Source organism: Vanessa cardui, chromosome 18 (genome assembly GCF_905220365.1).
Source record: "Vanessa cardui chromosome 18, ilVanCard2.1, whole genome shotgun sequence".
NCBI lineage: Eukaryota > Metazoa > Arthropoda > Insecta > Lepidoptera > Nymphalidae > Vanessa > Vanessa cardui.
This window is the reverse complement of record NC_061140.1, coordinates 2,331,350-2,345,557: the sequence shown is the minus strand read 5'-3', so window position 1 is coordinate 2,345,557 and position 14,208 is coordinate 2,331,350. Positions and strand designations below refer to the sequence as shown.

Sequence of the window (14,208 nt, the reverse complement as noted above, 5' to 3'; positions counted from 1 at the left end):
AAAATATTGTTTTATTCTTGTACTAAAAATTCATTACAATTAACTAATATTTGTAAACAAATACAATATATAATTTTTTTTTTTTTAATGTCGTAGGTGGCCAACGAGAATGACGCTCAACTGATGACAACCTGCCACGGAACCGGCCATATTAATATTAACGACTAAACGATTAAATCGTTATTAAAACACCGTTGTCACTTCCAGCGATTTATATCCGTTCCACGGCGAGCTGCGCACACGCAACATACTGTCATGTCAGTCTTACAACAATATCACAAGTAGACACACAATGACGAACCGAATTATACGTTTTTAATTTAATTTAATTAATAAAAATTTTACATGTGTGAGTGAATTGTGAGTGTGTGTGTGAGTGATTTTTATCTAATTATTTGCATGTGTGAAGTGAAATGGGTGCGTTGGGTTGTGTGAGTGTGAAAATGACACCGACTGATAGTAGTGAAGTGTTTACTGTAGCGAGTTCGGAGCTCTCTTTACACGAAACGGTATGTTTGATGATAATTATTTATATAAATGTGCTTAATAGAGTCGAGATGGCCCAGTGGTTAGAACGCGTGCATCTTTACCGATGATTGCGGGTTCAAACCCAGGTAAGCACCGCTGATTCATGTGCTTAATTTGTCTTTATAATTCATCTCGTGCTCAGCGGTGAAGGAAAACATCGTGAGGAAACCTGCATGTGACAAATTTCATAGAAATTCTGCCACATGTGTATTCCACCAACCCGCATTAGAACAGCGTGGTGGAATATGTTCCAAACCTTTCCCCAAAGGGGAGAGGAGGCCTTTAGCCCAGCAGTGGGAATTTACAGGCTGTTGTTGTTGTTGTAATGTCCTTGAGTGATTGTGTACGATACAGATGGAAATCCTTGTTTTCGAGAGTTTTGTTTAGATTTTGTATAATTTATCAGATATTTTAGTTTCTTTTTCTTTCATTTCAGAGTAGTTCTCTTATCATTACATAGTATACAACAAAGTCGCTTACCGCTGTCTGTCCCTATGTATGCTTAGATCTTTCAAATTACACAACGGATTTTGAGGCGGTTTTTTTAATAGATAGAGTGATTCGAGAGGAAGGTTTTTGCACAGAATTGCACCCTTGCGAAGTCGGTACGGGTCGCTAGTTAGATATATATCCAAGCATAGTACTAAATGATATATTGATGATGTTTTATCGTTATAAAATGCCGCTTACTTTTAAGATAAAATGTAAATAGATAAAATAACACTAGCATATTGCGATAAGAATATATTTAACACGTCGTGTTATTGTCTGTTTTGGCGAAAAGGAAGCTGTGTCATTTGTTAGGAAAATATGGAAATACATACCTTCGGTTATTCAGCGGCTAAGTATAGTACAGTAGAAACTTTTGGGTAAATATATCTACATCATATGGATTATCGAAGATAACACATCAATGTGAATACTGTTACTTTCCAAATCTTCGGAATGCTACTGAGATTCTTTGGTATATCTTTATTGGTGCGAACATTGACTTACACCTGTAAGTCACCTGAAGACTGTAATGGACATCTTGGCACTCATTACGGATCGGAGAGAGTGCTGAATCGGCCCGTTCCTGTTCCCACAAGGTCATGTACTTTGGGTCCTTTTAGAAGGTCTCTCAAAGGTCGCTAAGGTGTTCCATATCGATTCCAAGCTGTGCATAACTGACACGATTGCTCGCAGGAACGGCCTTTTTATGTGATAGGTGGCAAACGAGCAGGAGGCTCACCTGATGAAAAGTGACTACCACCGGCCATGGACATTTCCAGCACCAGGGGGCTTGCAGGTGCGTTGCCGGCATTTAAGGAAGGAGTAAACTCTTTTCTTGAAGGATGTCGTATCGATTCGGAAAAACCGCCGGCGAAAGCTGGTTCCGCAAAGTGGTTGTGCGAGGCAGAAAATGTCTTAGAAGTCATTTGTGGATTTTCGGACATCAAGGTGGTGCGGGTGAAACTTTGAAGTCCCATACCCATAAATCCACGTAGAACAAATCTCTCCCCGTTCTATGAAGGGCACGCCTTCAGCGACAAGCTTCTGGAAGGTATCAGAAACCCCTTGCAGTATCAACGTATTATATAAAGGTAGATATGTATAATAGAGCTCTCGGTGTCCCCAATGATTAGCTATCGGTATACAGAATATTTTATTGGAGAATAGACGTGCGAATGACATAATGACTTTGACTTTGAATCGTTATTACCTCATTGCGGTTTATTTATACTAATTAATGACGAAAGTCAACTTAGTTATATCCGCGTGGGATGTTGGGGCGGTTTACTATAAGCCAACACATCCTGCCACGCTTTGCTGTGGCAACGTTATACGCTTGCTTGTAACCTTCTGTGTAACGTGTTGAATATAATGGTAAAGAGTTTATATAAAATTATGACCTATTTCAGAGCGTTTCGTTCCAAATACCGGCGTTTTTTTGTAGATAGAAATTTAAATTTCGGCAAACGATGTCCTTTTTGATTGATTGATTTGTCTGTGCTTTCAACTGGTCTGCTTATGATCACGGATTTGAAAATAAAAACAGAAATAATTAGTGTTAAATTTAATTTACATTTCAATCAATAAGCTGCATTCGCTAGACTAACATTAAAACAAAATATTCCAAGTTAAAAATTTGCATAAATATATAAATATTAATTATAATATACGTGTATTACATATAGGTAAAGTTATAGACCTAATTTTGATACCCTTATAGCTTGTCCAAAAGACAAACTTTCATACAATTATAGATGCGTCATGGAGTGTTACATGACCACTGAGAATGAAAGCATCTGATTGAATATTGATTGTATAAGCCGCTTATGCAAAATTTCTTAAACTTATTCAAATCGATGAATACATATTGAAACCGTACGGCCTTCCTAAACTTTCTCTCCTAGTTAAGGAGACAGTTATATAAATTGTTTAAGTAATTCCCTATTTAATAATAATTCTGACCCGTGCTCGCTTTAAATTAAATTCTATATAACGCCCCTGTTTTGCCACATTGGTTGTCATTTATGGCTACTACCTTCTTTTATAACGGGAGTATTTAACACTGTATCATTTTTATCACACTATTTGTTTTTATGATAAGCTTCTAGACATAAGAATTAAATTACGCATTTCACATTGGTATTTAAAATATTTTCTTCTTGGGGGATTTCCCCGCGGATATATGAAAATGCGGTCGAAACAACCAATTCTAAAATAACAATATTCATTTTTCCGTTTACGTAATAGCTTTTTGGTTGGATTGGGTGAATGTAAACTGTTTTGTGTTTATAATTTAATTCTTGCACAGCAGCTAGGTAGAGAAATCATAAGTCAATAGTTCCCTTGAAAAAGTTTGAAGTTCGAATGAACTAGACCAGTTGTGGGATAATTGGGAAACGGTCAAAAATTAAAATATTCTTAGATAGACTCACAAAAGCACCCTTCAATCATCATGGTACAGTGTAGGAATAAATTAAAAGTTTACACCGGTTCTGGAAGATTTTACTGAGAAGAAACAGCAGTTATTCTTTAGACTATTTTAATAACAGAGTATGTCAATAAATTACAATTAAAATTTTATATATCCGAGAAATCAACAAATAGGTACAATGCTTACTTGACATTGATATAATCTCGCATGGAGTATTTGATAAATATGACTTATTTCAAAGTGTGTTTTGATATGATCTTTAATTTTTTTAGTAGGTCAAGTTATATATATGTGCCCCAAAAAACTTAAAACTTATTGATTTAATTTAGTATTACTCGAATAAATAAATTATAATTCTATTTGTAGGTATCTTTAAACACGGAGATGTTGATAGTATTTTTATCTGTAGTGCCGTTTCTCAAGAAAATCATCATCATCATTACACAACGCAATGGAAATAGATTGTTTAGTCATCATAATCACGTCTTCAAGTCACGTTCCTTGTTATCAGAATATTTTTCCAATAAAAAAGAATTTACTTCATAGTATATAAATTTATAAGGCGAGATTGCCCAGTAGTTAGAACGCGTGCATCTTAACCGATGATTGCGGGTTCAAACCCAGGCAAGTACCGCTGTTTCATGTGCTTAATTTATCCTTATAATTCATCTCGTGCTCAGCGGTGAAGGAAAACATCGTGAGGAAACCTGCATGTGACAAATTTCATCGAAATTCTGCCACATGTACTTTCCACCAACCCGCATTGGAACAGCGTGGTGAATAATGTTCCAAACCCTCTCCTTAATGGAAGAGGAGGCCTTATCCCAGCAGTGGGAAATTTACAGGCTGTTACTTTACTTTAAAATTTATTGTAAAGTAAAGTAAAGATAAGGTTGTTGGACTTAACATATCCATCTGCGATGCCCCGCACACAGCCAAGACCATTACCCGATTGCTCTCCATCGTCAGGGACTTCATGACATGAGAAAACCAGTGAAATATTGTCTTACTCGAGTGATAAATAATAAATTAAACAAATAAAACGTTAACGGGACAATCCCTACGGGTTTTATTGTTTGTAACGCAAACATCTACAAAGTGGTTACTGCAATTATACTGCAATTCAACGCTACATAATAATAATAACAAGTTGTTTTTCAGAATGATTGATTCAAGAAAATATTTGTTGATACAATACTTCGAATCTTCAGAATAACGAGACACTAAAGGCTTAGCCATATTTAGCTTAGCCATTGTATGACCAAAAAATAAGCATGTAGTAATAACCATTTAAAAATGGCCAATCAAAAAACAACAAAATATCGTATGCTCGCAACGGCGCAAGTCAACTGTTTCTTTGCTACTATACGTAAAAGATGTGCCTCTTTAGTACAAAGACTACGGGGTAGCACCTACAGCATCTTAGGTATGATCTCTAATAGACTGGATTGTGTATATGTCAACCAATGCTTTGCCATTTCAAGTGGCATAGAGAAATAATTAAAATACTCACCTAAGAAATAAGTTTTTATTGTTACTAACAAAATGAGTCGTTGTTATTTGATAAAATATAAATGAATAAAATAAAAATAAAATAACAGTAAGTTGATGTGATATCATTGACCGAGAGCTCCAGATAAAATGGCGTTTTCAACGTCGACAAAATCGATAAATTATAGTACATAAGATTATAATAAAGATATACAATCATTTATTACTACTTACTGTGTAAATCTTGACCGTGAATTAATATATAATATATAATTAATTAATCATAAATTCTTGCGAGAGCATAATATAGCTCAGTTATTATCAAATCGCACGTTATATCTAAAACTAAGTTTTGTTTATCATTTTCCTACTTCCATTAGCATATAATAAAAGGACATTACCAAATTTTACAAACATCCAACTCACACATAGAATATATCCATATAGATTGAATATGTCAAAATGTTCGCACGTAAAACTCGGTACTATACCAATAAGCGAACCATGAACCAATTATAAATTCATAAAAACATGCTGTCCTTGTCTTTTGTATTATAAACCAATTACTGGACTAAGGCAGTGCATAGCAGTGTTTAATGATGATGGCCTGCTGACGGATTTCACCTGTAATTTTCACGCGAGTATATGCATATATGCAGTACATATTACAGTGCATAGAATATTATTACAGAAAGACCAAATCTGCTATTGATGTTTGAAAACTACTACATAGTATAAAACAAAGTCGCTTTCTCTGTCCCTATGTCCCTCTGTATGCTTAAATCTTTAAAACTACGCAACGGATTATGATGCGGTTTTTTTAATGGTAGTAATTCGAGAGGAAGGTTTTTGTATATAACACATGGACAATATAGTAAAGAAATATTGATCACTTTAATAGTTTGTAATGTTATGTCGTAAATAAACAAATTTTGTAGTATATTTAGTATCAGTATTGTTCCCGTGCGCAACCGGGCAGATCGCTAGTTTTATTATAACTGCGAAAGAATATCTGTCTGTTTGTCTATCAACGAATTTGATTAATTTTAGAACGAAGTAAGATTGAATTCCTAGCGAGCATCAACCTTTAAAACGCGAGCCGTAGTTACTGACTAGAGTTATTGTTTATGTAATTCATAACAGGTCTAAACACAGAATAGAAGGTTTATATGGAGGCGGGTTCCACAACTAGATGTGACGCACTGGTTGAGAATCCAACCGGGAGTAATTTTACTTATTTATAAAATATATGAAAAATTCTCGATACAATTTAAATTTCTACGGAACCTCAATTGGTTCATTCTTTCAGGTGATAATTCATCAATAATGACTATGTTCGATCAGATTGCGCGTTATTTTAAAGTTAGTGGAATTAGCTCCCTGTACAGTAGTACGACACAACTTAGACGTAGCATCGGCAAATTCAATAAAACCGATTACTGCTGATTTATTCAACCAATAGAAATAGCACCCTGTCGCGCATTTCAATGCTATTTGTCGGTATAGATTTTCTCGTCAGAGCAAGCAAGTGCATATTAATCGATCTGTTAAATTGACGAATATATTAGGTCATATGATATTACAAGTTATTACGTTTGTGTAAAGATCTTAATTCGGATGTGATCGGTTTTACGAATTTTGCCGATGCTACATCCAAGTTGTGTCGTATATATATGCTATACTTTTATCAAGGAATAATATTTACCCATTTCATTCATTGTGAGGAAACATAACGTTTTGTTATCGGAGCTTGTGGCAGTTTTATTATATTAAGTGAAGTTATTAATAACTCGATTATACATGTTACATGGGTTGCGGTTGACGAATCAAGGTTGATTAAACCAGGGTTGACAGGCTTGGTTTAGTTAGCCATTCAATTAATAGCCTAGCCTATTTTACAAAGAGGTTCAGTTACTATGTCCTCTATTTATTGGAAACCAATTTTTTGAATGAATTTCTTTTACGCTTAACGCCCCATTTCTGTCTCTTTTCCACCTCGCTGTCTCTTTCTATTTTATAATTTTCGATATTGTTTTAATTCAAACATGATCTTAATAACAATTTTGTTATTGTCTCTGACTGATGAGTATCTACACGTAACGATCTGAGATTTTTGATCTAATGCTCCTGCAGTCGAGTCCGTTTTTACATTGTTGGACAAATTGTCTAATTATAGGTTGCCCAGTGCTCTCATTTCTTCACGCTCAGTAGTGTATGATACACAGCTGATTTCTCTCTGTGAGATAGATATTCTTCGGTTCTCCTCGGTATAATATTTTGAACCGGTGATACCTTCACTCAATATAATTTGTTAAATGACGATTTAAAAGTGCTTGTAAAAGGCTACTTGAATAGAGTATTTTTGATCAATGAATTTCCCTCCACCGCCGAGTTTGAGAATTATTAACACTAAACACGTGAACACTCGTGGGTATTTACCCGGATGTGAAGCTGCTTTCTGCTTAATATCAATTTTCCTTTAACATTTAAACATATTTATAAACACCTAATACAACAGTGAATCACATTTGCATCTACCCTGTGATTTTTTAATGATATCGTAGAGCATTTGAGCCACCTGTTGGTAAGTGGTTATCATTGGCGTTATTAGGGCGGTGCCACCGGTGCGAAGACTCTCGGGGGCGCAAGAATAGACAGACTGGGCAGGATTATTATTTCTTTGTTTTGCTCTTGTTAAGATTTGGCTGAGCCCCTAGTACTCGATTCCGTTAGTACTTACATATAATATCATTAAAAACATCGCGCAATTTTTATTGGCAGCGTACGAGCGTATTTGTATTTAGTGTTTATCGTTAATGAGCAAAGCATTTGCAGTAGTGAACCTGCGTTTAAGTTTCATTAAGTGAGACAGTAAAACAGGCAAAGGGTCTGCTTAAATAAGGCGCAGTTATAGAAGCTCGCACAGGACACAGAAAAGGCTAGTTACGGCACTGGTGGTTTCGACCACTTATAGACAATATACGTAGGTAAACTCCCTACAAGCTGGTCCGACGATCTGGTGATGGTCGAAGATAAGCAGCTGGTTGTGGGCTGCACCAGACGGGTCGTTGTGGCAATCTCTGGGGACTATGTCCAGTAGTGGACGAATATTGCTGCGAGAAATATTAACAATTCCTTACATCGACGATGGACCAATCTTGGGAACTAAGATCTTATGTCCCTTGTAGTTATACCGGCACCCCCCTCCACTCTTTAAGACGGAACACAATAATACTGAGTACTTATGATTAACATTATTATGAATAAATTTTCCTTGTCGACAATCTTTAAATGTATAAAGTGGCGCCAAGAATGGCATTAAATGTCTATTTACGTCAAGGAATTAATCTAATATAAACCACATATAAAATTATAACGAAAATTGTTATTTTTAACATCACTTAATGTTAATATCACGAGGAAAACCGAATAAACAGTGAAATCCAAGCTGAATAATTTAATTTCAAAGCAGCGTCATTGTATAGAAAATCAAAATTATTATTATGATTATTGTAAACCGCTTTTTAAGGGTTCTGTCTTGCTTGCTTTTCGGTGTAATAGTTTGGCCGAGACATACCAATAGACAGACATATTTACTTTCATGCTTTTATATATTTTATTCAACAAAATTCTACAAATATTTCAGTCGTAAGGTGCGGAGTCTACTAATGAGTGTACACTAAATAGTGCCTGCAAACTCCCTTGGTATTGCATCTACAACATCTGGATGTCTGTCCAAGACGTGATGTGATATTGCTGCTATTTATGCTATGTAGAGATTATAGTTAGTATATATACAAAATGAGTTGATGTAAGCTGTCTTCTAACTTGCACCTGCGATATTTTTTTTATATTCACAATACTCGGCAGCAATCTTCAATTTCTTATTGCATCCTTGAATTTGAAAAGGTTAACGACCCCTGTTTTCAAGCTAACAATGTATAAAGTCTTTTCAAGTATTGAGAATCAATGTATTACGAATTCCAATTTCAAATTCGATTCGGTAGCGGTAATTTATTCATTACCCACTTTTCTTCGGTCGGTTTATCTTCGTTGCGTCATTATGATTCACGCATACGCAATCACCCGGCGCTACCTATATCGTACATCGTCTAGAGTACACTGTGAGTACGTTAAGTGCGTACATAATCGAGGAGCCGATCCAATGATTCACTTAACAATTATGCGTCACTTCGGTTTGTATTCGTCTGTAGTATAAACTATTGAGTTGTATTGAAGTAGTTCACGGCCATAACGTACTATATTTTAAACATTTTAAGATGCACTTAGAACTAGCGCGCACTGGTAACTTTTGTCACGGTGACTGTTTCGTCGCTCTTGTGAAATCCGTGAATATGTACGGATGCAGACACAAATGTCACATCGTAAAGTGCGCGCACCTCCATACATATTCATGGACTCGACAAGAGTGCCGAAACAATCACCGTGACAAAAGTTACCAGTGCGCGCTCATTCTTACCTGGCCTTTTATAATATGACTAGTTATGACTAGTTGTCGGTCGCGGCTTCGCTTGCGTTTTGAAATGTTGGTTGTCATGTTTCAGCCAAAAAGTAGCGTATGTTCTTTCTTGGAGTTCAAGTTTGCCTCATACCAAATTTCATAAAATGCGGTTCAGCGGTTTGTTCGTGAAAGAGGGAAAGACGGACAGAGTTACTTTCACATTTATAAAATTAATAAAGATCTGTGGGGTTCCAAGACTAGTGTATACTGAGACTCTTCATAAAAATCAGCCATTACACAGTTCTGTCTAAGCTGGTCTCAAGACATTTTGGCAGAGACACCAGGGACTCTTTTTACCAACCGCCTTTCACAGAAAGCAAGATTTACTCAACTTACAATGTTATATGATAATTATGGTACATGAGCAACCTAAATATAAACTACGAAAAAGTTCATGGTGCAACTCACATATTGCACCAGAACTGGCTGAAACCAGTTTTAAGTGAAGTTAAAAATACTTCAAAAGACTTATACACAATCAAATGGGGTTATTTAACCCCACAAGCTAAAGCTAACACTTATTTCGTTTTAACAATGAATGCTTTTCGTTGTTCACTTAAAGATGAACTTCATTAATAAACACCATAAATATTTACTTACAAGTTCAAACTAATTAAAGTTACTGTAATGTTCACATATAAGGTCGATTTACTGCCAGTGTTGCAGATGTCCACTGGCGGGGGTGGTGATCACTTTTCATCGTTCGTTCGTTTGCCCTCTATAAAATAAAAAAATAGGTATTATATTTAAATATCAGCTCGCTGTGCACACCGCTAGTGGATACGGCGTACCACACCCTCTACGAGTGTGCTGCGTGGGGGCCCCAGAGGCACACCCTTGCAGCTACTATGGGCGGAGACCTTTCGCTGCTGAGCATCATCAACGCCATGCTCTGCGCTCCTTTTGCGAAAGTGTCATGTCGCAGAAGGAAGCCGCGGAGCGGGAGCGGGAAGAGATTGCCGCCGCTGACTCGCTCCGCAGAAGACGACTGGGGAGGAGGAAAAGGCGCTACGCGCACCTTCTCCCACCGCCGCCAGGCGCCGAAGGGACTAGGGGGGTCCCAGTACCCCGGGATCCCTAGGTGTTAGAGGCCCGCATAGGTGGGCCGACCGTCAGGGCGTCACGGTAGCATGCGTAAACGATCCCGTCCATCGAAAGACGCAGAGGGTACCGCTGGTTTTTTAGTGGGTAAACCCGGCGTACTTGAGCGCACTCGGCGTCCAGGGCTCCGGAGAGCCCCTCATCCCCCCACTTTCCATCACGTGGGGGAAGCGCGTAATGCGTTTTTCCAGCGAGAAAAAAAAAAGCTCGCTGTGCACACACCGTCTTCACCGCGCGATCATATTTATTCATTTCCCGCGCTTTTACGATGTTTGCCAGTCGAGATTACAGATGCATAATTACACAGATAATATATATATTCAGCATACAGAAGTGAAATAGAATAAAGAAAAGACGAGAATATAAATTACTTAATACAATTTACTCACAAACAGAAATGGTTTCCTTCTAATTCATCTTAATATAAATAAAGCACCAATTCATACATATTTTATTAAATTACTAACTCAGTTGAGCTTACAATCCAAAAATATTCACAAATAACACTTTTAACAAATTACAAGTTGCGCCAATATTGACCTTACTGTTCGCCCAAAAAGAAAAAGAATTTTGACGGCTTTATACGGTTTCGCGCACTTTGGTATTTTTTTTTAATTTTTTTCTATCCTGCCAGTTGTAATATATATATTTATACATAATATTCATTAATATGTTATAAAGATATGTGTACTCTACAATTATACTTTACAAAAACTATCATTTTTTTTAAATTCATTATGCATCTAAGTGAGTTGCACTATAAATGGTCTAGAACAAACAAGCTAATATTATTATCTAAGTGTGCGTAACAGCTACGCTTGACACACGCCAGACGTCATACTGCTTTACTAGTGTGTGTATACCTATGGACCTAGGGAACACATTTTTTTTTCGATGCGTTCTTAGCATTGCAAGTCTATCTAGACTTATAAATAATTAAAAAAATATTTAAAAAGTAATAATATCATCATCACTACATAGTATAAAACAAAGTCGCTTTCGCTGTCCCTATGTCCCTTCGTATGCTTAAATCTTTAAAACTACGCAACGGATTTTGATGCGTTTTTTTTTAATAGAGTGATTCGAGAGGAAGGTTTTTTTTGTATATAATACATGGACAATATAGTAATGAAACACTGATAATTTTAGAAGTTTCTAATGTGATGTCGTAAATAAACAAATTCTGTGGTACATTTAGTATCAATTTATATATCAATTAATAGCAACCGAGCGAAACCAGGGCGGATCACTAGAATACTTTGTAAATTAGTTTTAAAAAAAAATTACGAGACAAAGGTAGCATATTATTATGCCACGAAAAAAGTATAGGTGAATAAATTAAAAAAAAAATTACGTCACGTCAAAGACGTATTAATGACGTTTTAACACCGCAAAGTTAGCAATAACGTAACGGATGTGACATACTGGCCCAGTTCAAAGGGTTTACGGTTTTACAAATTACCGCGAAAATAAACGTGTAATGTTTTTAACGAATTATTTACCACAGGTGTATTGAAAATATGGGAAATTTGAAAATAATAGTCATGATTATGACTAGTCAAATGACATATTTAATTGAACTGTATTACTGTATTGTAATATGGACAAAACAATTGTTTATTTTCTTGATATTATTTACTAAATTTCTCAATGAATTTTATAGTCTACTTAATGAACTCATGGAAAGTAGTCACTATCGTGATGTTAAATTAACACTGTAGAAGGTCTTCGTGTCATCTTATTTCGCCAATTAGACATTTTAACTTTGCCGTTTTATAAATTCAAAACATTTGAAAAAAAAAACTTTGGTAAAGAAGGCATATTATTCAATACAAGATTATACAGACGATAAAAAAGCGTGGATAATACTTGTTAACTTCCAGACAGGATTTATACATAGATATTTATATATAATTGTAAGTAATTAACATGACTGTATTCTTAAATGTTGAAAAAGAGTAACTGAGTATCTCGCCGGTTCTTTTCGATAGAACTCTACTTTCAGAACCGGTGGTCGCTTCACTTAATATAGATGTTAAATGATTCAAAAGTGTTTGCCTACTCGAATAAAGTATATTTCGATTTTAATGCCACCATTCTTGGAAACAAAGATGTAACGTCTGTTGTACATGTAGTGATGCTAGCACGGTTTCCATTTCAACCGGAACACAATTATACTACGTATTACTAATTGGTGGCGCATACTCTCAGTCAATGCATACTCTCTTTCTAATCGGGTAAGCGATGCACTTGTGTTTTCGCACATATGAGTGTCATATGGGTATCCATTAAGAATTGTTTTCATTACCAAAATCTTGTAGACAGTTTTGGTAACTTGTAAAATGTTGATCCAAAAGTGCTGTGCGAACCTGTTTTGATAAGTTGTACGTTGTTAATAATGATGGAAATATTTATTATAATTTTTCCAAAGCAAAAAACTAAAAAGAAATCAACTTTAAATATTAATAATATCAATATACACAAACCATACTTTTACATATTCTGTGCGATTTGCGTGGATTTTCTAGTATTGATGACACAGAAAACATGTTCAGTGCATTACACACCATTCTTGAATATCATTTTTGCAAATCAAATCAAATAAATTATATTCAAGTAAACTTCACAATGAAGCGTTTTTGAATCGTCAATAATTAAATACTACCACCGTCTCGGAAAGCAGCTTCTAGCGAGAAGAAATGGCAAGAAACTCTCTTCTTCTTGTTAAACAACAATAAACAGATTTACAATGCTTATTTATAGTAATCCTAATTAGTGTCCTATGATGGAACCAGAGCCTAACTTCAGGCGTTTCTTTCTTAAAATACCATTTTAATGAATAATATGATTTATTTATTAATTTATTCCTAATAATGTTTTTAAATTTTGAAAATGGTAAATTGATTTGCATTTATAATTGTACAATAATTTTCCCAAATCCATAATGAATGTCATCAATTATTCCAAATGTCAAACAATGATATTGCTTCAATTTATTTATTTGATTGTATACGTTGCAATATCCTTATCAGTATTAGTACATTAGGTAATTACTATAAATCTATGCTATTATTATAAATGTGAAAGTAACTGTCTGTCTGTAGCTTTTTCACGACTAAACCGCCGAACCGAATTTGATTTTGGTATGAAGCAAACTTGAACTCCATAGAAAGACATTGACTAATTTTTTGCCTAACACATGAGAAACAAATCTTTAAAACGCAAGCGAAGCCGCGGGCGATATGTAGTCTTGTATAAAATTCAATAATTGACAGATATCGAAATCAATTATAATGTATTGTTTACGAATACCAGACCATATAAGTAGTTTGTTTGTCTATTTCTAATTAATTAGAGATACGGACAGACGGACGGAATGATTTATAGTTTTATAATGAAATGATTTAAACTCGATAATAGTGTTGTACTAACACTTGGGTCACTGTTTTCGCTACTCGTTGATAGGTGGCTCTGTTTAATATTAAATTTGCATTCATCAGGATTAATGTATAATGCGCAGATAATATACCTATTTATCGTTTTATTATTGCCTATTTGCATATTATGAGGCTAATTAAATATGTCAACGATTATATTAGGTATGTGAGAGGAATATTAATTAGTTATGCGATTGTAATATCGT

The 14,208-nt window shown here is 35.3% G+C and overlaps 1 protein-coding gene across 1 annotated transcript in view; it reads left to right on the top strand.

Moving 5' to 3' along the window:
• The first annotated feature begins 252 nt into the window (after positions 1-252).
• LOC124537471 (phospholipid phosphatase 2-like) overlaps positions 253-14,208 on the top strand; it is a 35,312-nt gene continuing 21,356 nt past the window's right edge. The window contains exon 1 of the mRNA XM_047114329.1: positions 253-509. Within this exon, the coding sequence (XP_046970285.1) occupies positions 414-509 (96 nt within the window). The 5' untranslated portion in view covers positions 253-413. The remainder of the gene's footprint in view (positions 510-14,208) is intronic.